Source organism: Procambarus clarkii, chromosome 41, assembly GCF_040958095.1.
Source record: "Procambarus clarkii isolate CNS0578487 chromosome 41, FALCON_Pclarkii_2.0, whole genome shotgun sequence".
In the NCBI taxonomy this organism is placed as follows: Eukaryota; Metazoa; Arthropoda; class Malacostraca; order Decapoda; family Cambaridae; genus Procambarus; species Procambarus clarkii.
Window position 1 is genome coordinate 8766287 of NC_091190.1, and position 26414 is coordinate 8792700.

The 26414-nt window shown below is 51.3% G+C and overlaps 1 protein-coding gene across 4 annotated transcripts in view; it reads right to left on the reverse strand.

Moving 5' to 3' along the window:
- The window catches only part of LOC123761013 (uncharacterized), an 89797-nt gene that overhangs the window by 24412 nt on the left and 38971 nt on the right, over window positions 1-26414 (reverse strand). For all 4 annotated transcript variants that reach the window (XR_011231096.1, XR_011231097.1, XM_069339326.1 and 1 more), the window contains exon 4: window positions 22812-22936. Coding sequence is in view for 2 of the 4 variants with exons in the window: in XM_069339326.1 (XP_069195427.1) it covers window positions 22812-22936 (125 nt within the window). In the remaining 2 variants the exon portion in view is untranslated. The remainder of the gene's footprint in view (window positions 1-22811; window positions 22937-26414) is intronic.

Consider the following 26414-nt stretch of genomic DNA (forward strand, 5'->3'; position numbering starts at 1 on the left):
GATCACCACATACAAGATACCCAAGGGTTGAGAAGGATAACTCAACCCAACAATCGACAGGGTTGAGAAGGACAGGCTATGTAACACAAGGGGCACACGCACTAGGGGACACAGGTGGAAACTGAGTACCCAAAAGAGCCACAGATAGAATTAAAGTTTTTTTTTTTTTTTTTTTTTTTTTTTTTTTCCCCCCCCCGAGTGTCAGAATGGGAACGGGAAGGCACTAAGAAGTAATGTGGCGACTCCTCACACAAGTAACGAGGCTGACCCCCATACAATGTCACATGTAGACATGACAGAGCCCAAGAGGCACAGGAACCGAAACACCTGTTGACGGACGGTTGAGAGGCAGGACCAAGGAGCCAGAGCTCAACCCCCACAAGCACAACTAGGTGAGGACATATATTGTAAAAGCACAAGCCGCCGACTAGTGGCAAAGAGCACTACGCCGGCCAGGCAAAGAAGGCACAAAACTGCATCAAAAGGCCCACCTCGACAGCAAAACCACAAAGTCCCAGCACAACCACAACATGTGCCAAGACCCAAAAAGCTCAGTCTGCAAGCCAGGAAGACCCCGGAACCCCAAAAGGCAGAACCGGGTCACACGAGGAAACAAAGTCCCCTGAACCCACAAAAGGGGGCCCAAGAGGAAGAAACCTCCAGAACGAAACCAAGGAACCCAAAGGAACCCAGAATCGAACCAGGGGGAGCCCAAACCACCACATTTGCAAAGAGCAGACGGGAAGCCCAGAAGGATGGGGCGGATCGACCACGCCCCACGCACCCACGAAGAGGAAATGACGAAGCGCAGGGAAGAAGCCCACCCCGCCAGCTCTGAACCCCCCCAAGGGGGAGAAGCCGTCCTCCGACGCCAGCAGAGGCCGGAAGACAACCCAAAGCGCCCACCAACAGCGGGACCAAGCGAGAGGCAACAGAGCAAGCTGCTCCCCCAGCGCCCAGTCAACAGAGAAGGGAACAGAACCCCTTCAGAAAGAAAAAGTACACTACCGAAGTCATGAGGAGAGACAACGGGAATGAAACCACACTTCGCTGGAAGATGAAGTGAGGGGAGACCTGATCACCACATTCAAGACACCCAAGGGAATCGACAGGGTTGATAAGGACAGGCTATGGAACACAAGGGGCACACGCACTAGGGGACACAGGTGGAAACTGAGTACCCAAAAGAGCCACAGATAGAATTTTTTTTTTTTTTTTTTTTTTTTTTTTTTTTTTTTTTTTTTTTTTTTTTAGTGTCAGAATGGGAACGGGAAAGCACTAGGAAGTAATGTGGCGACTCCTCACACAAGTAACGAGGCTGACCCCCATACAATGTCACATGTAGACATGACAGAGCCCAAGAGGCACAGGATCCGATACACCTGTTGATGGACGGTTGAGAGGCAGGACCAAGGAGCCAGAGCTCAACCCCCACAAGCACAACCAGGTGAGGACATATATTGTAAAAGCACAAGCCGCCGACTAGTGGCAAAGAGCACTACGCCGGCCAGGCAAAGAAGGCACAAAACTGCATCAAAAGGCCCACCTCGACAGCAAAACCACAAAGTCCCAGCACAACCACAACATGTGCCAAGACCCAAAAAGCTCAGTCTGCAAGCCAGGAAGACCCCGGAACCCCAAAAGGCAGAACCGGGTCACACAAGGAAACAAAGTCCCCTGAACCCACAAAAGAACCCCTGGCCACCCAAGAGGAAGAAACCTCCAGAACGAAACCAAGGAACCCAAAGGAACCCAGAATCGAACCAGGGGGAGCCCAAACCACCACATTTGCCGGCGGAGAACACCACTAAAAGGCAAAGCACAGACCCCAGCAGAACGCCCTGGGAAAACGGTCCCAACAGACCGAAAACCGAGGGGCAAGGTGTGGGAGCAAGCATACCAGCCAGGGGCACTGAGCCTAAACCCAGAGGCTCAGACCCAAAATCAACACCCAAACGTTCCCAGAGGAACAGGCAACGGCAAGAAAACACCAGAAAAACAAAGAAACGACAACAGGAGAACAAAAACCCTGCAAATTTTTTGAAAACTCACCAGAGACGCTCGCTCGCACACCCAGACGCATGTAAACAAACCGCAACGCCGCCCTGGTGGCCACGCCGGGAAACCGGCAGACGAAAATGGCCGCCAGCAGGGGCTGTGACTGACGCTTAATACACAAAAACACGCCAGCAAATGTGGGAAGCTAGCAGACTGGAAGGGCGAAAAACGACGCCCAACAGCAGAAAAACCCCTGAAGGGGCAAAACTGCCCCAGAACTGCTAGCAGGCAACCCCCACAGCCCCGGGAACCAACAACAGAGGCCCCGGGGCAGAGCCGTCCTCCAAGCCCTCCGCCCTTAAAGAAAAGCAAGAGCCCATGGGAAAGGCAACAAGAAAGGGCCGCTGGTAAGACCCAGAAGCCTTGGCAGGAGGCACAGGCTCAAACCTCCGTCCCCAACCCGAACGGGGCATCCCCCGAAAACCGCCCGAGTCTCTGCCGCAACTGAACCCCGCCCCGACCCCGAAACCCGCAGACGGTCCGGAGCCGGGAACATGGAGAGAAGGGGCGAGCAGCACCTAACCAAACGGGGCGGCCACGGGGCATTCGAGTGGGAAACCAACCTAGCATGTTGCAGCAACCTAACCTAGCTTGCAACACGGATGCCGCCTGTACTCTGAACAGTAATAACATCAGGAGAGTACTGGAGAACAAGCAGAGAATCACTCGCAAGACTCCGGGTCAAGGTGTCAGTGACCCAACAGGCAGCATGACGGAGGTAAAAATGGCGACTGTCACCCGGAGACAAGGGAACAGCAACCAACGATCCCGTTCAAGACGGGTTGGAACCCGGAAGACACATTCAATGGTCCCCCGAGCCCAGACAGGGGTTTCCAGGGCCCGTAGGGTAACAACTACGGGAAGCCCGGGCAAGGTGTTGCTAACCGGTTAAGAAACCCAAACATAACAAGAGGGTAGATTATAGCACTGAAAACCCCTGAGACGTGTACAAGCACGGGGGCCTAGCAGAGGGCCGCCAAACACTACCAGTGGAACTATAACCACCTTAGGCAGACTCCCACCAAGCAAGAAAATGAAAAACAAAAGAAAAACCCCGCAAAAGTACACCGTCTCCAGAGGCAACAGAAACCGGCCGCCGCTTAGGTGGCAGGCTGCGCAACACCTTGACGCCCTAACCAGCACAATACCAAACCCTACCCAGGGCCAAACAAGGGCCCCAAGCCCCAGCTGGCCCCAAGGGCGAGGCAAATGCCGAGCAGCAAGAACCTCTACGGGAATGGTTCCCGAACGCCCCAGGGAAGATAACCCTGTTACGCAAGGGCAGTACTCACAGGGCGCTTAGGGAAGTCAGCCACTAAGCACATGCAGCCCCGGCACTGATGAAGTACTCCTGGCCACCGCACACCACAACACACGGCAGTGAACGCCACACAAGGCAAACACCGCCTAGGAAACTGAGGCCAGAGAAGCGTCAATCCCGGTTGACATTAGCGAACGAACTGAAGCTTGGCAGCCGGCGCGGTAGGTCCGGGGCTCCCCCCTCCCCCTCCCGGGGTGGGGAGGGCTGCGCGGACGATCGGCGCGGCAGTAAAGTGTGATGTTTGCTTGTTTGCTTGTTTCCTTGGGATTGTAGGGAGTTTTCTACCTCTCTGTTCGGTTTTTGTTGTAGTTTCTTACCATGTGGGGTTTGTTTTGTTACGCCTACCTTTCTGGGTGCCTAACCCCGGTCGATGGCAGATAAGGAAAACCCCCAACCATATGGGGTTTTCCAGGGCCATTGCTCCCTGAAACCTCTCTGAAGGGGCCAGGTTCTGGCGCTGGTCCCTGGTAGGTCTGAACTCCTTAGCTAATGTCCCGGTCTAACATAACATACATTAGCCCGATAAGCTCCAGGGAGCCGTAGGGGCTCCCCACAGAAATAGCCCTAGACGTCACCAACACAGCAGCTAAAGCTGCAAACGTCCGAACAGCACGGGCGCACAGACAGACTGCAGGCTGGAAGACCTAAAAACTCTGCGGACGAGTCCTGAAACAGGGAACGAGGGGGAACCGGATCAACCCAAAGCGCATCCGCAGACACGGTACGCAGGTAACGGCAAAAAAGGGCAACCGGACAATACAGGACGCACCCCCGGCCGAACCAATCAAGCATCAATTACCCAAGAACCCCTCCAGAAAGCAGCCGTCTCGACCGTCGACAGAAGGACAGAGAAAGGCTGCAAATGTACAAACCCACCACCAGTACCAAAGAGCAGAAACCTGAACCGAAGAGGCTACCACAAACTGAGGAGAAGATAAGAAGGCACCCTGATCGAGGACCAGAACAATTCAGGCGACGCATGAGCAGGCCGGAGGTGAAACGAAACACGAGATAGCTTACGAAACAGGGCAGATGTGACGTTCACCCCGAACGCAAGCTGGAGCGGCTCCGCCAGCGCTGCACAAAATGAGGCGACAGTAAGAAACATCAAAAACTGTAGTCCTGAAAACCCAAGAAAGGACAAGACAACCCAATACAAAAGAGAAGACAACCTATGAAGAGCAAGAAAAAGTGTATAGAAACACCAGGAACGTCATACTGTCACCGAGACTAAGCTCGCAGGTGGGACACCATCAACAAAGCCACCTGATCGCCACAGAGATGGTGATACCCGTGTCAAAATACCGGACGCGAAGAGCTGAGGAGAAGGCCGAACCAGTCACGTACAGGACCGGTCCGACCTGCCGAAAGAGGCGGAGCCGCGGGAAAATGCCCCGAGTTCGGACACCTATCAAGTAGCGTCTGAAAATAAAGCTGGGCCGGCCACCAAGGGACCATAAGGACTACTCTCGTGGGAATGGGCTCCAACCGAGCCAGAACCCGAAACAACAATTTGGACCGGGAGAAGAGGAACAGGTACCCCTACCTCGACCAGTCCTGCCGAAAGGCATCCACCGTGAACGCCTCGCAGGCGGGTAAAGGCGCCACATAGAATGGGCGACGCCTAGACCATGACGACTCGAAGACGTCCGTGGCCAGGAGTCCATACGTCCGGCAGAGCCAACGAAATGAGTCGGCGATGACTGGCCAATCCATGAACAGAGGAATGAACCGAGACAGCTGTCCGCCAGGACGCAGGACACACGCCGGACATGAACCTCACGGTTAGCCAAACCCCGAGAATCCAGCAAACGAGCCACTCTAAGGGACCAACCCCAAAGGTCAAACACCTAAGAGAAACCCTGTGGTTCCAGCAAAGAACCACCAGAGAACAGTCAGAATGGAGCTGAATGGTAGAGCACCGAGTGACCCAAACCCTCCGAAGCACAAACCAGACAGCCACAAACTCTCGAACCGTGCTGTTAGCCCGATAGACTGACAGACCCTACCATCCCCAGCCAACCTGGCGAGCACTTGTCACAAAGCCCCAGCCGAGAGATGACCTGTCCGTGAACACGTCGAGCGAAGGCTCGGGGAGGTGTCAAGGCACGGAATCCCGAAAACCCAAAAGAGGAAGCTGGTGACGCAGCACCAACACAAGATCCCCAGAGGAACGAACCCAACGATTGCAAGAGAGGTGGAAGGGGAGTCTCCGAAGGAACCAAACAGATGCCGAAGCCAAACCCTGTGGGCAGACCAGCATGTCGAAGTTCAGACTCCCGCACAACTGCTCGAGCAACCGCCGAGCACCCCGGGACCCTGTCATGAACAGCCGAAGGCGGGATCACAGCTACAGCAACACTTCTGGAGGGAAAGACAAGGAGCGGCCCAAGAGGCCTAAACAAGACCCATGCAGGTCAGAACCCGGGACAGAAACAAATGGAATGGCCTCTGGATCACCAGGAAACCAAACCCGGCGATCAGGAAAGAACCACACCCCTGGCAAGCAGACAAGCGGACTGACTGGGAGCCCACACCAGCCAGTCGTCGAGGTAGGCCAAACACCCAATCCCAAGCAGACTCAGACAGGGCACCAAGATCCGGTAAAGATGCATAATTACACCAAGTGCCAATTACAAAATAGGGAAGGCAACAAAAGCAGTAAGCCTGAAGCCCCACCACCAACTATGCCAGTCCCAGAAAACTGGAGAGGAACATGCCAAGAATTGACCTGGAGGTCCAGGGGCCCCCATCCAGGCACCTGGCCCCAACAGAAGCCGGACAAGAGACAACAGTCCTCCGATGAGGGCATAGAATCCAGGGCGCAGACTAAAGAAGTCCAGAAAAAACGCAGATTCGACAGGCCCATGTCTGCATAGAGCAGACGGGAACCCCAGAAGGATGGGGCGGATCGACCACGTCCAATGCACCCACGAAGATGACATGACGAAGCGCAGGGGAAGAAGTCCACCCCGCCAGCCCTGAACCCCCTAAAGGGGAAAAAACTGTCCACCGCCGCCACCAGAGGCCAGAAGACAAGCAAAAGCGCCCACTAACTGCGGGACCATGCGAGAGTCAGCAGAGCAAGCTGCTTCCCCAGCGCCCCGTCAACAGAGAAGGGAACAGGGCCCCTTCCGAAAGAAAAAGTATACATACACATATACACATACATATATTATGTATATACATATACATAGACACATACACACAAGGTATGTTACACAAACGTGCGTATGCACATACACATGTGCACACACACACACACACACACACACACAATGTGTGTGTGTAATTACCTTTACTTTTGTAATTACACAGTGTACACATGTACATGCACATGTGAACACACACACATACACATGAAAAGAAAATTACAAGCCGCCGACCAGCGGGCAGAGAGCACCACGCCGGTCAGGTGAAGAAGGCACAAAACTGCATCAAAAGGCCCACCTCGACAACAAAACCCAAAACACCCAGCACGACCACAACATGTGCCAAGACCCAAAAAGATCAGTCTGCAAGCCAGGAAGACCCTGGAACCCCAGAAGGCAGAACCGGGTCATACACGAGGAAACAAAGCCCCCTGAACCAAGAAAAGGGGCCCAAGAGGAAGAAACCTCCAGAACGAAACCAAAGAACCCAAAGGAACCCGGAATCGAACCAGAGGGAGCCCAAACCACCACATTTGCCAGTGGAGATGCACCACAGAAAGGCAAAGCACAGCCCCAGACAGAACCCCCAGGGAAACGGTCAAAACAGACTGAAAACCCGAGGGACAAGGTGTGGGAGCAAGCATAACAGACAAGGACACTGAGCCCAAACCCTAGGGCCCAGACAAAAAACAGACAAAACCCGGTGTAAAATCACATTCAATCGTTCCCAGGGGAACAGGAAGCGGGCAGAAAACACCAGAAAAGCCAAGAAACGACAATAGGAGAATAAAATCCCTGAAAGGAGGTGAAAAACTCACTCAAGAAGCTCGCTCGCACACCCAGGCGCATGTAAACAAACCGCAACGCCGCCCTGGTAGCCATGCCGGGAAACCGGCAGAAGAAAATGGCCACCTGAACAGAGGGCTGTGATGGACGCAAAAGATACGAAAACACGCCAGCAAAAGTGGGAAGCAAGCAGACTGGATGGGCGAAAAACTCAGCCCAGAAGCAGAAAACCCAGACAGGGGCACACTGCCCCAGAACTGCTAGCAGGCATCCCCCACAGCCCCGGGAACCCACAACAGAGGCCCCGGGGCAGAGCCGTCCTCCAAGCCCTTCGCCCTTAAAGAAAAGCAAGAGTCCATGGGAAAGGCAGCAAGAAAGGGCAGCTGGTAAGCCCCAGAAGCCTTGGCAGGAGGAACAGGCTAGAAAACCTCCGTCCCAAACCCGAACGGGGCAGCCCCCGAAAACCACCAGAGTCTCTGCCCCAATTAAACCCCGCCCCAACCCTGAAACCCGCAGACGGTCCGGAGCCGGGAACAGGGAGGGAAAGGGGCAAACAGCACCTAACCAAAATGGAGCGGCCTCAGGGCATCCGAGTGGGAAACCAACCTAGCGTGTTGCAGCAACCTAACCTAGCTTGCAACACTGATGCCGCCTGCACTCTGAACAGTAATAACATGAGGAGAGTGCTGGAGAACAAGCAGAGTATCTCTCGCAAGACTCCGGGTCAAGGTGTCAGTGACCCAACAGGCAACATGACGGAGGTAAAAATGGCGACTGTCACCCAGAGACAAGGGCACAGCAACCAACGATCCCGTACAAGACGGGTTGGGACCCAGAAGACACATTCAATGGCCCACTGAGCCCCGACAGGGGTTTCCAGGGCCCGTAGGGGTAACAACTACGGGAAGCCCAGGCAAGGTGTTGCTAACCGGTTAAACACCCAAAAATAACAAGGGGTAGAGGACAACACTGATAACCCCTGCAACGTGTACAATCACATGGGCCTAGCAGAGGGCCACCAAACACTACCAGTGGAACTATAGCCACACTAGGCAGACCCCCACCAGGCAAATAAAAATAAAAACAAAAGAAAACCCCCACAAAAGTACACCGTCTCCAGAGGCAACAGGAACCGGTCGCCGTTTAGGTGGCAGGTCGCGCAACACCTTGATGTCTTAACCAGCACAATACCAGTCCCTTCCCAGAGCCAAACAAGGGCCACAAGCCCCAGCTGGCCCCAAGAGCGAGGCAAATGCCGAGCAGCAAGAACCTCTACGGGAATGATTCCCGAACGCCCCAGGGAAGATAACCCTGTCATGCAGGGGCAGTACTCATCACAGGGTGCTTAGGGAAGGAAGCCCCTAAGCGCATGCAGCCCCGGCACTGAGGAGGTACTCCTGGCCACCGCACAACACAACACACGGCAGTGAACGCCACAAGGCAAACACCGCCTAGGAAACTGAGGTCAGAGAAGCGTCTATCCCGGTTGACATTAGCTTACGAACTGATGCTAGGCAGCCGGCGCGGTAGGTCCGGGGCTCCCCCCTCCCCCTCTCGGAGCGGGGAGGGCTGCGCGGACAATCGGCGCGGCAGTAAAGTGTGATGTTTGTTTGTTTGCTTGTTTCCTTGGTAGGGAGTTTCTACCTCTCTGTTCGGTTTTTTGTTTTAGTTTTTTACCATGTGGGGTTTGTTTTGTTATGGCTACCTTTCTGGGTGCAAACCCCGGTCGATGGCAGATAAGGAAAACCCCAACCACAAGGGGGTTTTCCAGGGCCATTGCACCCTGAAACCTCTCTGAAGGGACCAGGTTCTGGCGCTGGTCCCTGGTAGGTCTGAACTCCTTATCTAATGTCCCATTCTAATATAACATACATTAGCCCGATAAGCTAAGGGAGCCGTAGGGGCTCCCCATAGAAAAAACCTCAGAGGAAGCCGGTGACACTGCAGCCGATGCAAGGCTCCCAGGATCCGAACACAGCAATCACGAGAGCGGCGGAAGGGACGCCCCCAAGAACCTGAACATCCGCCGAAGTCAGATCCAACCCGACGGGTAGACCAGCACAACCAAGATCAGGCTCACACACCGCCACTCAAACAACCCACGAGTGACCCGGGTGCTCTCCAAAAACAGTCATAAGCGGGACCTCAGCCATAACAATGCCGCCAGAGGGAGAGACAAGGAAGCGGTCCAAGAATCCCAGCCCAGTCAGAACCTGAGAGGGAACCAATTGGGACTTCCAGTACACCAAGAACACGAACTCGGCGAGCTGATAGAGAACCAAATCCCTGGCGAGCAGACACAAGGATTGGCTGGGAGGCCACACTAGCCAATTGTTGAGGTAACCCAGAAGCAACCGCGTCACCACGACCTGGTTAAGGCGCGTGGACATGCGAGGTGCCAGATCCAACTGGAAGGAAGGCAAAGAAAGCGGTGTCACTCCATGACGAAACCGAGCCAGTCCCTGAACATCGGATGAATTAGGACATGCTAATACGCGTCCCAGAGGTCCATAGACACCATTCAAGTGCCAAAAGCAGCCGGACCCAAGTAGTCATCTGAAAGGAAAGGCAAAAGACCCATGGGATCATACAGGGCAAGTCCAGTATGAATCGCAGATCTGCCCAGTCCTGTTTCGGAACTGAAGACAGGCAGGAAACCCACTCCAGGATGACCTGACAGAGCGCAGGGGAAGAGACCCGCCCTGCAAGCTCCAATCCCCCCAAAGAAGAAGGAAAGAAGCAATGCCACCGCAGGCCGGAGGAAAAGGACCCGAATTATCCACAAATCATGGGACCAGGCGAGAACAAACAGAGCGAGCCTCACCCCCATCACCCCGTCAACAGCGCGAACCGTGAAAGGGCCGACGACCCCTACGAGAGCCCGACTGAAACTCGGAGCAATCACTGAGCCAACGACTCCGCAGGAGGGCCAGTCTCTAATCTGGCACTACTGGCTTACGACAACTGAAGGAACCCTGAGACCTGGCGCGACCCTTCCGGGCAGGACCTCCATGCCCCCCCCCCCCCCCCCATCCCCAAAGAACCTACAAGTCCAAGATAGGCCATCAACTAGACATAGCCGCCTGCAGAAAATGCACCACCGCAGACTCTGCAAACAGCAACAGACAAAAGGGGATGAAAAAAAAGAGCCAGGGCCCAAAACGATTTAAAAAATTAGGACGAGCACCGCCTGTCAGCACGCGAGACGAGAAGCGAAGAACAGACACCGCCTCCCTCAGAAACGGCGCATACAACTTCAACAAGGCAGTCGGAGCCCGAGCTGCTTAAGCAAGCATACCGGACACTGGCCCGGAACCCAGCTCCTCCACACCCATCATGAGCCAGTTCGAAGGCAGCACCCGCATGGAAAAGAAGTGCAAGAACGAAGCCAAGTGCCCACAGGCGCCCAAATCCTTGGCCACCAGGGATGCCGAAAAGAAGGGAACCTGCATGTGAAGCCGCACCTGGCCGACATCATAAGGAAGGACGGGGGCGAATAAGCATGCTCTGAGGTGCTCCAACTCGCCCCCCAGGAAACCTGAACGACCGTAGTCAACTCTCGCCATTCAACTCAAGTGCGCAGTCCGACAGGATGATTGCCAAGCCTCCAACGAAAGAAAAGGCAGTCTATCAGCCAAGAAGACTCCGGCACCTTGCAACGCACCCATTAAGGAAAAAGAGAACCAAACTCAAAAGGCGGTGGCTTCATTATAAAGGCGTAATCCGGGTCTCGCAAGAAGTAAGCCACAAGGGCCTCCCACACCTTCCTCGGTGGAATGTGGGAAGCCAAAAACCTCCAGGAGGAGGAAACCGAAGAACCCAAGGGAACTTGGAACCGAACCCGAGAAGGAGTCGAACTCGTAACAAAATCGTACAGGGAGGGGATAGAAAAACCTCTCCCCCTGTAACAACAAGCCCAATGCCGAGGGCACCAATCACCCAAGCAGGGACAAGTGGGGCCCAGGGCCCCCCAAGACAACTCCTCCCCAGCCGCGGAATCCTCCACGTCAGGACCCAGGGCCCAGCCACCCTCCAAACCCTCTGCCTCTTGAGAAAAAGCAGAGTCCACTGGAAAAGAAGGGATAAAGGGGGCCTGCTGGCGTGACCCAAAAGCTGTGGCAGGAAGACCAGGCTCGAATGCTTCCGCTTCTGATCCGGAAGGGGCAATCCCCGAAGCCACCCGAGTCTCACTACCAGTACAATTCAATGGGGCAGTTGCGGGGCATCCAGAAAGGCAACCAACCTCGCACGTTGCTGCAACCTAAACCTCGCATGCAACGCTAAAGCTGCCTGCACCCAAATATCGGTCTCAGTGGACTGGGTGAATGGAGCACAAGCAAGGAACACCACTTGCAGGACTCCGGGTCATAGGTGTCAATGACCCTAACAGGCAGCAAGGCAGAGACAGACGGCGAGTGTCACCCTGAGACAAGGGGACAGAGCAACCATCAAACTCGCACAAGGTGAGGTGGGACTCAGAGCTCTCCTACATCGGACCACTGAGCCTCAAAGGGGGTTTCCAGGGCCTTTAGGCTGACTGCTAAGGGAAGCCCAGGTGAGGTATTGCTAACCCGGTTATCCCAGAGCTACCAAGCAAACATCTAAAAGCTGAACCCCTGCGACGTGTACAAGCACAGGAACCTCGTGGAGAGCCACCAAAATCCCACAAGTGATCCTACCGCCACATCAGGCAGACCCCCGCCAGGCAAAACAAATAAAAAACAAAAGAAAACCCCCGCAAAAGCACGTCTCCAGGTGAATAGAACCGGTGGCTATGCATATATCAGACAGCTGCACAGTATCTCACGCCCCAGCCAGCGACGAAACTACCTCCTACCCAAGGGCAAACAGGAGTAAGAACCTCTCCAGGTGAACATCCCCCCCCCCCCCCGAGCAGCGACAGAGCCACACGGAGGCAATTGCTTCTGAACTGCTCATGGCAGATAACCCTGAGGCTGCAAAGGCAGTACTTACAGGGCACCTAGGGAAGGTAGCCCTAGGTGCATGCAGCCCCAGTACTCTTGTGTTACTTCCAGCTCACACGCCATTAAAACAGAGCAACAACACCGCACTGAAGCACTGCGCAAAGAGTGGAGCCAGAGCGATCGACCGTCACCAACATGACAGCCTTTTGAACTGAGGAGAGTTGCTGGCGTGGAGGTCTGGGAACCCCCTGTCCCCCTCCCGAGGAAGGGGGGTTGCACAGACGGATGTGCGGCGGTTGTGATGACGTCACGTTTCTTTCCTTATTTTTAATTGGGGAGTTCTGTTTGCTAGTTCGACTTTCGGTTTCTAATTTTTGACCAGCAGTAATTTGTTTTGAGATTCCTACCTTTCTGGGTGACTGACCTGGACAAAGACGGCTTCCAATTACACGGGGGTGTCTTTAGGCCATTGCTACTCGTGTCTCTCTTGAGGGGGCCAGATTCTGGCTCTGGTCACCGGTAGGCTTAGAACTCCTTCAACTGACTGTTGCCACGATCTAATATATACACATCAGCCCGGTATAGCTCCGGGGAGCCGAAGGGGCTCTCCACAGAAAACCAGCATTGAATGTAATGAAACGCCATTTTCTGGGCGAGACCCAGAGGCTCCCCGGAGCCTCTGGGTCAACCAATACCATGCTGATGTGTATATATATTAGACCATGGCAACAGTCAATCGATGGAGTTCTAGGCCTAACGGGGACCAGCACCAGAACCTGGCCCCCTCAAAGAAGCACGAGAAGCAATGGCCTATAGACTCCCCCGAGTACAGTAATTGGAAGCAGTCTATGTCTGTCATCTACCAGGTCGGGCACCAAGAAAGGTAGGAATTCCAAAACAAACTACAGCTGGTTAAAAAGTGCAAACCAAAAGCCGAACTAGCACACTGAATTCCCCAATCAAAAACAAGCAAACAAGCATGACGTCACCACAGCCATCACACAGCTGTCTGTGCAACTCCCCTGGGAAGGGGGTGGTCCCAGACTTCCCGCACTGGCTACCCAACCCCAGTTCAGAGGCTGAATATCAAAAACGCGAAAAAACTGCCAACCAGAGGGAGGGAGGGAGGGATGCCGGGGAGCCTTCAGGCCTCACCCAGAAAATGGTGTTTCATTACATTTAACGCTGGTTTTCTTTGGAGAGACTTTCTTTAGAGAACCCCTTTGGCTCCCCGGAGTTACCTAACCAAAGATAAAGGAAAAGAGGGACTTACCGGGAGGCAGCAGCCACTCGCTCCTCAACTCAAAGTTGAGACTAGCTGCAACCTGCAACCCAAGGCTACACACGCCCGAGAAGGGCAAGGAACATGAATGAGGAACCGTGCAGCTAGGACCCTGTTCAACCTCCAAAAGCCAAGTGCCTGAATGTCAGCCCAGGACATATTACCAAAAACAGCAGCCAAAGCCGCGAACTTCCGAATGTCGTGGGCACAAGGATAGGCTGCAGGCTGGATGGATCGAATAATCATGCGGGCGAGCTGGGAGACCAGCGCCCTAGAACAGGGAAGAAGGGAAACTGAGTCAGGGAAGAAGAGCCGCAACTGGACAAAACATGATGCACCCCTGGCCAAACCAACTAAGCATGAACAGATGCTTTCTGGATGGACCCCTCTGGAAAGCAGCAGTCTCATTCTTCGCCAGAAAAGAAGGAGACGGCTGCAAATGAACAAACCGACCATTACGACCGAAAGAGCAGAAGCCCCCGTGCTGGAGGTGAGCAAGAAGCTCCCCAACCCAACCCACAGAGGCCAATGCCAACATGAAAAGAGCCTTAGAAAAGCATTCCTGAACCATAGGGGCCACCACAAACCAAGGAGAAGAGAAATAGGAGAGCACCCAGTCTAAAGACCAGGACAGCTCAGATGGTGCATGAGCCGGATGGCCGGAAGTGAAACAACGCCCAAGAAAGCTTGCAGAATGGAGCAGAAGCGACATCCACCCCCTAACGCAAGCAGCAGCAGCTCCATCAGTGCCGCACGATATGAAACAATAGTATTTAGCATAAGATGACGGTCCTGAAACAACCAAGTGAGAGAGGACAAAACAACTCAATCAGAAATCGAAGACAACCTACGAAGAGACAAAAAGTGCCGAAAGGACTGCCAGGAAACTTCATACTGCCACAAGACAAAACTCGCAGGTGGAACACCATCAACGAAGCCACCTGATCACCATACAAGTGGTGATTAACCTATGTCAAAATGACCAGACACGAAGAGTGGAGAAGATCGAACCAGCCACGTACCGTACTGGACCGATCTACTGAAAGAGGTGGAGCTGCGGGAAGACCCTCGGGTTTGGACACCGAGCAAGCAGTGCCTGAAACCAGGCCTGAGCCAGCCACCAAGGAACCAACAGGACTACCGTCCCCTGGTAAGTCTCAAAGCGAGCCAGGACTTGGAGCAACAACCGAACTGGAGGAAAGAGGTAACATACAACCTTGATTCAACGTACCTCGATTCAACAAATCTCCAGCTAGGTTGCACACTTTCCAGGCCAGATTTACTCACCTGTTTTGACGAACAATGGTTCATCGAAGCGGGGGATGTGCGGATTTGTTTATGCTGTTAGGACAGAGTTCACAGACTGGTGGAAAGCTTTCCCATTCTATCACAGGTTACAATTAATAATTATTTCATGTGACAAGTTGGATCACACACAAGTGGACAAGTTGGACAAGTAAACCACACAAGTGGTTTACTTGTCCAACTGGTTTACAAGTTGGACAAGTGGACCACATAGTGGACAAGTGGACCACACAAGTGGACACACGGACCACACAAGTGGACAAGTGGATCACACAAGTGGTTCACAAGCTTACGATGTTGGGACAGAGTTCACAGACTGGTGGAAAACTTTTCCATTCTATCACAGGTTACAATTAATTATTCCTTCATATGACAAGTTGTATCACACAAGTGGACCACACAAGTGGGCAAGTGGATCACACAAGTGGTCCACAAGCTTACGATGTTGGCCCAGTTCACAGAGTGGTGGAAAATTTTCCCATTCTATCACAGGTTACAATTAATAATTCCTTCATATGTCAAGTTGGATCACACAAGTGGACCACACAACAAGTGAACCAAATGAACCAAACACCAGCCAGAATGGTCCACACAACAAGTGAAGCATATTAACCAAACACCAGCCAGAGTGGTCCACACAAGTGAACAACTGTTTCCATGATTTTTGTTCACCGATTTGTGGCACATGTATCTTTGCAGATTAATTTAAAGGCTGAAGCATGAATAGCTAGCTAATGTGTTGAAATCTTTTTATACATTTTCTGTGATGAAACAAGATGAGTGAGGGTGGACAGATAAGGAAATATTGTACTGTAAATCTCACTTTATAGTGAGGTTTCACTCACTCTTGTCTGTTGTCATAGCTCAGTGACTCATGACTTTGAAAGTTTCAGATTAATAAATCATTTCTAAAACCAGTATTTTAATAGCTCTTTATTATCCTAATTAAACTAAACTAATTAAAACCAAAAATATACTGTAATATGATAGACATCTGGTATTTGAGATATTAGTCATGTTATTGGTGCAAGAACTCCAGCACGAGTGGACGGGTCTAATCCAGTGCACCCAACACCAGGCGTGTTTCGTTCGATTTCATCGCCACAGTTCTGTGATCTACGGCTTCTAAATAATAAAAATAATAAATCAGTTCTAAAAGAAGTATTTTTTATAGCTCTTATTATTGTAATAATGTTGCTAAACTAAATATATAACACAAAAATATATAATTTCATGTAAATCCAATATTTGAGAGAAATTTATGTTACTGGATCTGGCTTAAACACCAGCCTGATGTAGGGTGTATATAGACCTAGTCTGCGTTCATACAGTAGGCACCCAGTGCCGTTAGCTTTGTCTCCGAGTGATGTGTTCGTCTGCCGGTGGAAGAATAATCGTGGAATTTACCATTTTTTTTTTACTACAGCTGTATTGTTATACAACAAGATGTCTCAGGGGTTTGCTAATAGTGCCTTATTAGTGCTGAAAATGAGTCAATATTTTGCAAGAACTAGTAGCAGAAAATCAACCAGCACAGCCATACCCAGCATGAGCACAGTCATACCCAGCACAAGCACAGCCGTACCCAGCACAAGCACAGCTGTGCCCAGCACAAGCACAGCTGTGCCCAGCACTAGCACAGCCGTACCCAGCACGAGCACAGCTGTACCCAGCACCAGTACAACAGCAGCCAGCACCAGCTCAGTAGCAGCTGAAGCAAACACAGCAGCAGCAAGCACCAGTAAAGCTAATGCAAACATCTAAGAACTTCGTGTGTGGAGTGTACAGTTAGAATAAGTGTTAAATTTAAGTACATAGTGTTAGTGTTAAAAGTAAGATTGCAGTAGTCATTTTCATGTAAGTTTTCCTAAATTGTATTGTAGTACTCAACATACAGCAGAACTACTTATCAATACAGTGCTAACGGCATAATACAGTACAGTACATATTTACTGTACAGCATTTACAACTCCATGAGAATTCAAGATGGACATAACTCCAACAATAAGGTAAATAACAACTCTAGTAGTATTTTTTAGTAGAGTAATAATATATAGGTACAGTATATAATATGAAAATGCATTTTTATTGTTTACAAGACAAAAAAAAAGACACTGACGCAAACCTCTCTTGAAGATCACTTACTGCAACGAATCCAACCCTGCAACGAACCGGGGTCGGGTCGGTCCCATATAGTGCGTTGAATCGAGGTTGTACTGTATAGGTAACCCACCTCGACCAGTCCAGTCAAAAGGCATCAACCGCGATGGCCTTACAGTCGGGGAAGGACACCGCATATACCAGAAGCCGCCTCGACCAAGCCAATGCCAAGAGGTTCACATCCGGAAGCCCGAACGTCTGGCAGAGCCAACAGAACAAGTTGGCGTCGACCGTTCATTCCATGAACAAAAGAATGAAATGGGACAGGCTATCCACTAGTACACTGGACACTACCTGAACATGCACTGCCAGGAGAAGCAAACCCCGAGAACTCAGCAGATGAGTCACCCGAAGCGACCAGCCCCAAAGAGCCAAGGACCGCATCGAACACCTGCAGTTCAGACAATGAACCACACTGGAGCAGTCCAAACTCCCGCGCCATGCTGTAAGCCCAACAGAAGGATGGATCCCAATGACCCTGGCTAGCCAGGTGCGTCTGGTCTGCGTAATGATCGCTCTGCTCGTCAGCCAGCTTCTCATAAGGGGCGGAACAACCGTGGACATCTTCAAGAAAAAACTAGATAATTTTCTTCAAGGAGTGCCGAACCAACCGGGCTGTGGTGGATATGTGGGCCTGCGGGTCGCTCCAAGCAACGGCCTGGTGGACCAAACTCTCACAAGTCAAGCCTGGCCTCAGTCCGGGCTTGGGGAGTAGAAGAACTCCCAGAACCCTGTCAAGCAGGTATCAAGCAGGCGTCGGCCCTTTCGCATTGGGGTAGGGAGAAGCTCGTGCTGTTTGCTTACTCTTGGTCCCACAATCCCACGTGGGCGTTTCGGTCATCTCCTCTGGCCTGTGGTGGCGTTGGGCGGCAGCAGCTCCGCCTTCGGGGGGTTCAGGGCTAGCTGGGCAAGCTTCTTCTCCTGCGCTCCATCAGGTCATCTCAGAGTGGGTGCACCTGGGTATGATCGAAATGACCCTGTCCCTCAGGTGGGTTTCCTGCCTGTTACCAGTGTTGAAACAGGACTGTGTGGATCTGCGGTTCAGTCTGGACTTGGCCCGTCTCAACCCATGGATTCTATGCCCATCCTTTCAGATGACCACTCTGTCTCAGGTCCGGCTTCTGTTGGAGCTGGGTGCCTGGATGGTGTCCCTGGACCTCAGGGACACATATTGTCATGTTCCCATTCATCTAGGGTTCAGGGACTGGTTAGGTTTCGTGGTGGGGCGACAAAATTCCCTTTTTCGTTGCCTTCCTTTCAGCTTAAATCTGGCACCTCACGTGTTCACACACCTTACCGGGGTCGTGGTGACCCGTTTGCGTCTATTAGGGGGTTTGGGTTCTGGATTACCTTGACGACTGGCTGGTCTAGGTTCCCAGCCAGTCCACATGTCTGCTAGCTGGGGATTTGGTTCTTTCCCAGCTCGTTGGATTCGGGTTCTTGGTGAACTGGAGGAAGTCCCACTTGGTTCTGTCCCAGGTTAGGACCTGGCTGGTCTTGCTTGGGACTCAAACTGGTTCCTTGTCTCTCCCTCTCGCTGTGTTGCTGCAGCTGCAGTCCTACCTTCAGCTGATTTTGGAGGGCACCTGGGTCACGTGTCGGTTGTTCGAGCAGCTGTGCTGGAGACTGAACTGCACCGAGCTGGTCTACCCGTCGGGTTGGATCTGGTTTCGGCAGCTGTTCTGGTTCCTTTGGGGACATCCTTTCCGCCGCATTCGCGATTGCTGCGTTTGAAACCTGAGGGGGCCTTGCATCTGCTGATGTGTCGCCGGCTTTCTCTTCGGGCTTTTCAGGGTTCTGTGCCGTGGCGCTTACCCAAGCCCTCCTTGATGTGTTCACGAATGCCTCCTCTTGCCGACCAGATGACGCTAGCTCCAAAAGAAGCGCAAGCTCAGAAGCTGGCACAATGGTTTACGTCAACCTGCAGAGCCCCAAGCCCTGGCACAACCCTTCCGAGAAGCATGAGAACGGACATCTCCAGAGAACTAACAAGTCCGACATAGGAACGACAACTAGATGAAACTGTCTGCAGAAACTGAGTGACAGCAGTCTCTGCAAACAGCAAAACGGTGATGAAAACCTTAGAGCCAGGGCCTAAGTGGATTCCACAGAAAGAGCGAGCATAATGTGCTGGCACATGAGGCGAGTAGCAAAGAACAGAGACCACCTCCATGAGAATCGGCACAAACAGCTTCAACAGTGAGGCCAACGCCCTAGCCGAGGCCAGTGAACCAGACAAAGGCCCGGCACTCAACGCCTCCATATCCTCCTCAAAGCAATCCGAGATCAGCTTGAGAAGGGAAAAGAAGCGCAAGACTGTAGTCGGTCTTGCACATTGGACAAGCACGCATTAATGCGCTCAAACTCACCCCCCCCCCTCCCAGGTAAACCTGCAGAATGGTAGAAGTTTCTCGCCATTCAAGCGTGCGGGTCCAACAAAACCTATGCCACGCCTCCAACGAAAAGAATGGGCAGTCTGCCAGCTAGGAAGACTCGGGAACCTCCAACCGCAAGAAGATAGTTTTCTTCGGCAATCAAAGGGTAGACTGTTGGAACAAGCTAAGTGAGGTGGTGGTGGAGGCTATCTGTAGTTTCAAAGCGTTATATGACAAAGAGTACTGGGAAGATGGGACACCCTGTAACTCTCATCCTGCAACTACACTTAGGTAATTACCAAAGATAAGCCAGTACAACTCGGGCCAAGTGAGTAAATATGCCTGGAGCTAGACTGAGACCAAACAAGAAAACCTGAACATGGTAAGTTTGCTGCACCACCACCAACCTAACCAATCCATGAACCACAGATATATAGGGATGTTACAATACAAGATCATACAAGCATCCACCTATAGTACAAAGCAAACCAGAGACAAGGTGGTCATCTAAAACAAGGGCAAGGAATGAACCAGTTCAGCCTCAATAGGTTGTGGATGAACCAAAGATCTGGCGAGCCCCATTTCAGAAAAAAAAAGGTTGGAAGCGCACAAAAATGATGCATTCATTTCAACTAAGCCAGAAGCCACCCACTCCAAGATGACCTGACGGAGGCAATGGGAAAAATCCTGCCCAGAAAGACCTGAACCTCTGGAGTGGGTAGGAACTGACCAATTCCACTACAGACCACTCAGTCGCTCCTGGTTTGCCAGGAGCTGGCAAACCGGGCAAGCTGCCCTCCCTGTCAAGCACCCCACTGTCCTGTCATAGGGGTGAACTGTGAAAGAACCGGCATGGACCCCAAGAAATTAGTGCCTTCCGTGAAGAGCGAAAATCGCACCGACCAGACGGGAAAAGATCGGTGAAGGGATGCACTTGCGACCCGGAATCTGGTTCCACAGAAGGCCTATGTTGACCCACAACAAACGATGCCTCAACTCGACCCTACTTCCTCTGAGGATGAGAAAGAGACCCCTGAGAGCAAAGGAGTTCCGAAATAGGATGACAAGCAGCTGCTGCTCGAAGAAAGAAACCGAGACACAACTTCCTTGGGAAAGAGTAGAGGAGAAAAAGGGGAGGCAGACAAGAGCCAGGGCAACTAGGGTTGGCCCTGTCTTCCAAAGAGAGGGCCAACACAGTTTGCCAATGCACGAATCAGGCAAGGAAGACTGGGCACCGCCTCGTGGAGCACAGGAACATACAGCTTGAGGAGAGCAGCCAACAAAGCTACAGCAGAGGCCAAAACCCTTTCCAAAGAAACTCAACATCCTCACAGAGCCAGTCAGTATGTAGCTCAAGCAGAAGCTACATACTGAAGCGTTAAGCAGAAACTGCTTTACGGAAATCAAATACAAAGAGGCACAAAGTGTTTTTTTTTATCATTATTATTTTCTACCATAGACGTGGCCACACATTTACAATGCTAACCAGCATATATACATTTTCTTCTGTCCTTCATGGACAGGGTTAGAGGTGTTAAACATATAGTTCAGGAATTTATTGAACATTCAACCACAAGAGGTGATTGTATAGTGCTTTAAGAATGCTAAGCTAATCTACATACGTAAATACATAGATACACAGATTTACGCATGTCCTACATAAAGTGCTCGATGTGTCTTTAACATAGTGTCATTAATGTGCATTTACAAAGGTGAAATGTAATTCTGATCTGCTTCCACATATACTTTATACACACGCATATACATACATATACATATATGCATACATATATACACATACATTTGTCTCTTTTACTCTGACAGGGTGAGATAGCTGATAGAGAAACTAGTGTGTAATTAAGCACTTAACCACTGAAAGTGATTAAGGTGCTTTTACAAGCTCAGGTTATATAGTTACATCACATACATACACTGTATAATTGATACATTACATGGACAATCTAGGTTACAAGTCAAATATATCACAAAGTGGTGCTTGTTTGCCACAAGCACCACTGACAACAAAGGCACCTGGGCGTGGAGCTGAAAGAGACCCATGTCCCAAGACAGAACCGGAACAAACAGGAAACACCTGCAACATGGTCAACGCCTCATGCCACTCAAGTGCTCTGGTATGACAAAAGTTGTCAGGCACCAAGCAAGAACAAAGGATTGTCTGCTAGCCAAGGAAACTCTGGAACCTCATAATATATCCAAGAAGGGGAGCAAGACTCAATCTCAAAAGAAGAAGGGTCATCTTGAGAGGTTGGGTTATCTTGAGATGATTTCAGAGCTTAGCGTCCCCATGGCCCGGTCCTTGACCAGGCCTCCTTTTTGTTACATTCCCCCAGGAAGCAGCCTGTAGCAGCTGTCTAACTTTCAGGTACCTATTTACTGCTAGGTGAACAGGTGCATCAGGGTGAAAGAAACCATACCCATTTGTTTCCGCCTCCACCATGGATCAAACCCGGAACCTTAAGACTACGAATCCCAAGCACTGTCCACTCAGCTGTCAGGCCCCTTCAGGGTCCATTAAAGAGGCACAATCTGGGTATCGCAAGCATTTACTGTAAACACCGCGTCCAGTTGTCTGTAAATATGCAATGACTTTTGGGAGGCTTTTTCTGGTGGAGTGGGGAGGATTGTGATCTGCTTTTTGCACCTCAGTGAGGGATGGGGCTAGGATCTGGCTCTGGGGCCAGATTTACGAAGCGGTTATGCAAGTACTTACGAACGTGTACATCGTTCCTCAATCTTTGACAGCTTTGGTTAAATTTCTTGAATAGTTTACAAGCATGAAAACTTCCCAATCAACTGTTGTTATTGGTATAAACAGGCTCCTGGTGCTTCGGAGCTTATTAGCTGTTTAGTAATTGTAAACAAAACCATCAAAAATTGAGAATACATGTACAGGTTCGTAAGTGCTTGCTTAACTGCTTCGTGAATCTGACCCCTGGTCCTCGGTAGGCTGAATAGAACTTCCATGACTGATGTGATTTTTTAGAATGGAGCAATCTCGGTAAGATAGCTTCAGGAAGCAACTATGGAGCTCCCTCCAAAAATAAACATTAAAATTAACTCCACTAGGAGTATTTAATAAGAACCAGCACAAAATGAAGGACATTTCATATAATTAACTTAATATAATTTAGCAGCATTGGGTGACCTTCAATGTCACCAGAGGTCTTCTTCACCAGCTCAGTACTGCATTAATAGAAATAACAGCTCTAGAAAAGTAAATTTGCTATACAAGTCAAGTTAATTCACATATTTATTACTATAGAGAGGCAAGTTTGCTTTGTAAGTCGGGGTATTTCATATATTTATTATTCTAGAATGGTAATTGCCTTATACATCAAGTTAATTCACATATTACAATCAAAAAAAGGTCCTTCAATATTGAACACAAATTAGGTCTCCACACAAAGCCAGACTATTACCACTCACCACAGATCGTCCAACTCTCCTAGTTTTCGGGGATTTTCGAGTAGTGGCAGGCTTCCATTCAAAGTCCATAGCCGAGACATTTTCCAATGGAGACTTCTTTCTTCCCGGGACAGAGCGTGACATACCTTTAAGAATATAATACTGTTACAAAACACATTCTTTGTGAGAAATTATTTAAGTCATATGATGGTCCAGAGATCAGAGATGGGGGACTGGATTCCATTACAAGACTTCAATACTTTCTCAGGTACAGTACTAGTATATTACATTCATGTGATTTTACTGTGCACATTCCTTGTGATTATTTTCCTCCAAATTATAAATATTATCATTCAAAATTCTTGTCATCCTTGCAATACTGTCCTGCACATACTTCTGCCAAAAAGCCAGCATTGAATGTAATGAAAGAAATAATGAATGAAAGAATTTATAGAATCTACAGTTCACTTATTATATATTAATAGGATTGTTGTATTTATTAGAATTTAATTGTATTTAATCATAGAGATCCATAAGCCATTGGTTCTCTCATTTAGAATAGAATTCTGGTCCTTCAAGCATATTAGAATTATACATTATTTTATTAGCGTATAATCTAGAACCAGAGTTCCCCACACACCGGAGAGCAGTCCGAATGAAGCCCGATTGCAATTCCGCGAGCGACCCGAACCCTCCGGAGCGACATCAACATCGCCGCAAACTCCTGCACAGTGCTGTGAGCCAGACAGAGATTGACTCCACTGCCCCTGGGCGGCCTAGTGAGCACTGGTCACAATGCTCCAGCCGACACGTCTGTGAACACATCTAGCGAAGGCTCAGATAGGCGCCAAGGCACTGAACCCCCCAAAAAAAACGAAGAGGAAGTCGGTGACGCAGCAGCCGACGTAAGGCCCCTGGGGGTCGAACCCAGCGATCACAAGAGAGGCGGTAGGGACATCCCTGAAGGAACCAGAACAGCCGGCGAAGCCAGCTGTTCTGGTTCCGAACCGGAGGAGATCGAACCGGAGGTCTGCGCAGTCCCGTTTCGAGACCAGAAACGGGCGGGAAACCCACCTGAGGGACAAGGTCATTTCAACCACGCCCAAGCAAACCCACTACGAGATGACTTGACATAGCACAGAAGAGGCTTGCCCCGCAAGCCCTAAGCCCCGCGAGGGAGGAGGAGCCACCCAGCACCACCACAGGCCGCACGAAACGACCCGAAAAGCCCACGAATCGTGAGACGAGGCGCAAGCAAACAGAACAAGCCTATCACCCCATCAATGGGACGAACTGCTTTTAGGGCCGATGCATCTAACCAGAACCCAAGTGGCATACAGGGCGATCCCCATGCCGAACAGAAACAGAAGGAACCAAAGGCTGCGCCTGCCCTGAATCTGACACCACTGGCCTACCACGACGGAATGAACCCCCGAGCCCTGACACGACCTTTTCGAGGAAGGTCCGCCACGAGCCCCCCGGAGCACCATCAAATCCGACAGAGGCCCACAACTAACTGAAGCCGCCTGCACACACTGCACCACCGCAGACTCTGCAAACTGCAATGGACAAAAAGGTGAAGACAACCAAAGAGCCAGGGCCCAAGTGGATTCAAATGAAGAAGCAAGCACCGCCTGCCGACACACGAGGCGAGCAGCATAAAACCGCGAAACTGCATCCTGTAGGAGTGGCGAGAACAGCTTCAACAAGGCAGATGACGCCTTCACTGCTGAGGGCAGCGCACCCAAATCCAGCTGCAGCCCCAAGCGCTCCCACATCCAATTCAAGCCAATCAGAGGACAGTTCGAGGAGGGAAAAGAAACGCAGGGCCGAAGCCAGCAGGCCACGAGTACGCAAATCCTCACAACCAAGGCAGCCGAAAGGGAGGAAACCTGCACATGAAGCTGCATCACACCCACATCCCACAAAAGGGCAGGGGCAAACAAACACGCATTGAAGTGCTCAAATTAACCCCCCCCCCAATCTAATTAACCCCCCCAAAGAAAAATCTCCAGGTTCGAACACCGGGCAAGCAGTGCCTGAAACCACGGCTGGGACAGCCACCATGGGGGCCAAGAGGCCTACTCTCGCTTGGAAAGTCTCCAAGCGAGCTAGGACCTGGAACAACAGCTGAACCGGGGAAAGAGATACAAACTCCAACCTCAACCAGTCCTGCAGGAAGGCATCAATCTCGACAGCCTCACGGTCGGGGGAGGGCGCCACATGTACCGGAAGATGCCTCGACCATGCCGACGTAAAGAGGGTTGTTTGGAAGGACACATCCCACTGCCCCTAGCCGGCATGGTGAGCACTGGTCACAAAATCCCAGCCAAGAGACGACGCGTCTGAAAACACATCAAGCGAGGGCTTGGGTAGGCGCCAAGGCACTGAACCCTGAGAAAACCTGAAGAGGAAGCTGGCGATGCAGCAGCCGAGATAAGGTCCCCGGGGGTCGAACCCAGCAATGGCGAGAGGCAGAAGGGACTTTCCCGAAGGAACTAGAACAGCTGACAAAGCCAAACCCGACCCACCGAGCAGACCATCAGCGCAAAGTTCATGCTCCCGCACAGGCCTTGAGCAACCACCGGGTGATCCGGGAGCCCCCCAGAAACAAGCACATGCGGGACCGCAGCCAAAGGAGAGACTCCGGAAGGAGAGACAAGGATGCGGTCCGAGAGTTCCACACAAGACTCAGCCAGGTCCGAACCTGGGATGGAACCATATGGGACTTCCACCAGTTCATCAGGAACCCACTTGGGAAGGAAGTAAGGGCACGGACGGAACCACTGTGAAAATAACCAACGCCCCTAATCCTGGTTCTAAAACCCCAAGCAGGGCAGCTCCAGGGCTTCCAACTGGGTAACCCACCTGGCTCGTTGCAACAAAACGCCTACCATGTAACGAAGCCGCTGCCTGACCCATAGCATCCTCACAAGGAACAGGGAAACTAAATGACAAGCTGATAACAAACCCACAAGACTCAGGGTTGGAGATGTCACATAACAGGCAGCACGACAGAGACAGGACGGGCGATCGTCACCATGACGCAGTGGCAACGAACAACCTTCAGCATCGCACAAGGCGAGACAGGGCTCGGAAGATGCATCCATAGTACCCGAGCCAAATGGGGTTTTCCAGGGCCTGTAGGGTACATTAGCCCTACGGGAAGCCCAGGTACTGGGGCTAGCTAAGCCGGTAAGCCCTGTCAGTTGCAGGAAAATTGATAACCAGAAGTAGCTGTGAAACCTTGGGGCAACAGAGGAGGGCCACCAACACAACCTAGGCAGGCCGAATGGGAAGTTAGGCAGACCTCCTCTGTCAAAGCAAGTGAATATGCTAAAAACAAAACAATACAAATACCCCTGAAGCAACACACACACACAAACAACTAACCACCAGAGAGAATTGTCGGCTGCCGTGTATGCAAACTGTGCCGGCTAAAGTGCGCCCCAACCAGTAAAACCCACTCCCTACCTGGGGCAAGACAGGAGGCCCAAGACCCCCAATGTACCCCAAGGGCAAGAACAGCAAACGACGAAGCCCTCAAATGGGAGAGAAACCTGAACGTCCCAGAGAAGATAGCTCTAGAATGAAAGGGAAGTACTTACCAGGCACCTAGGAAAG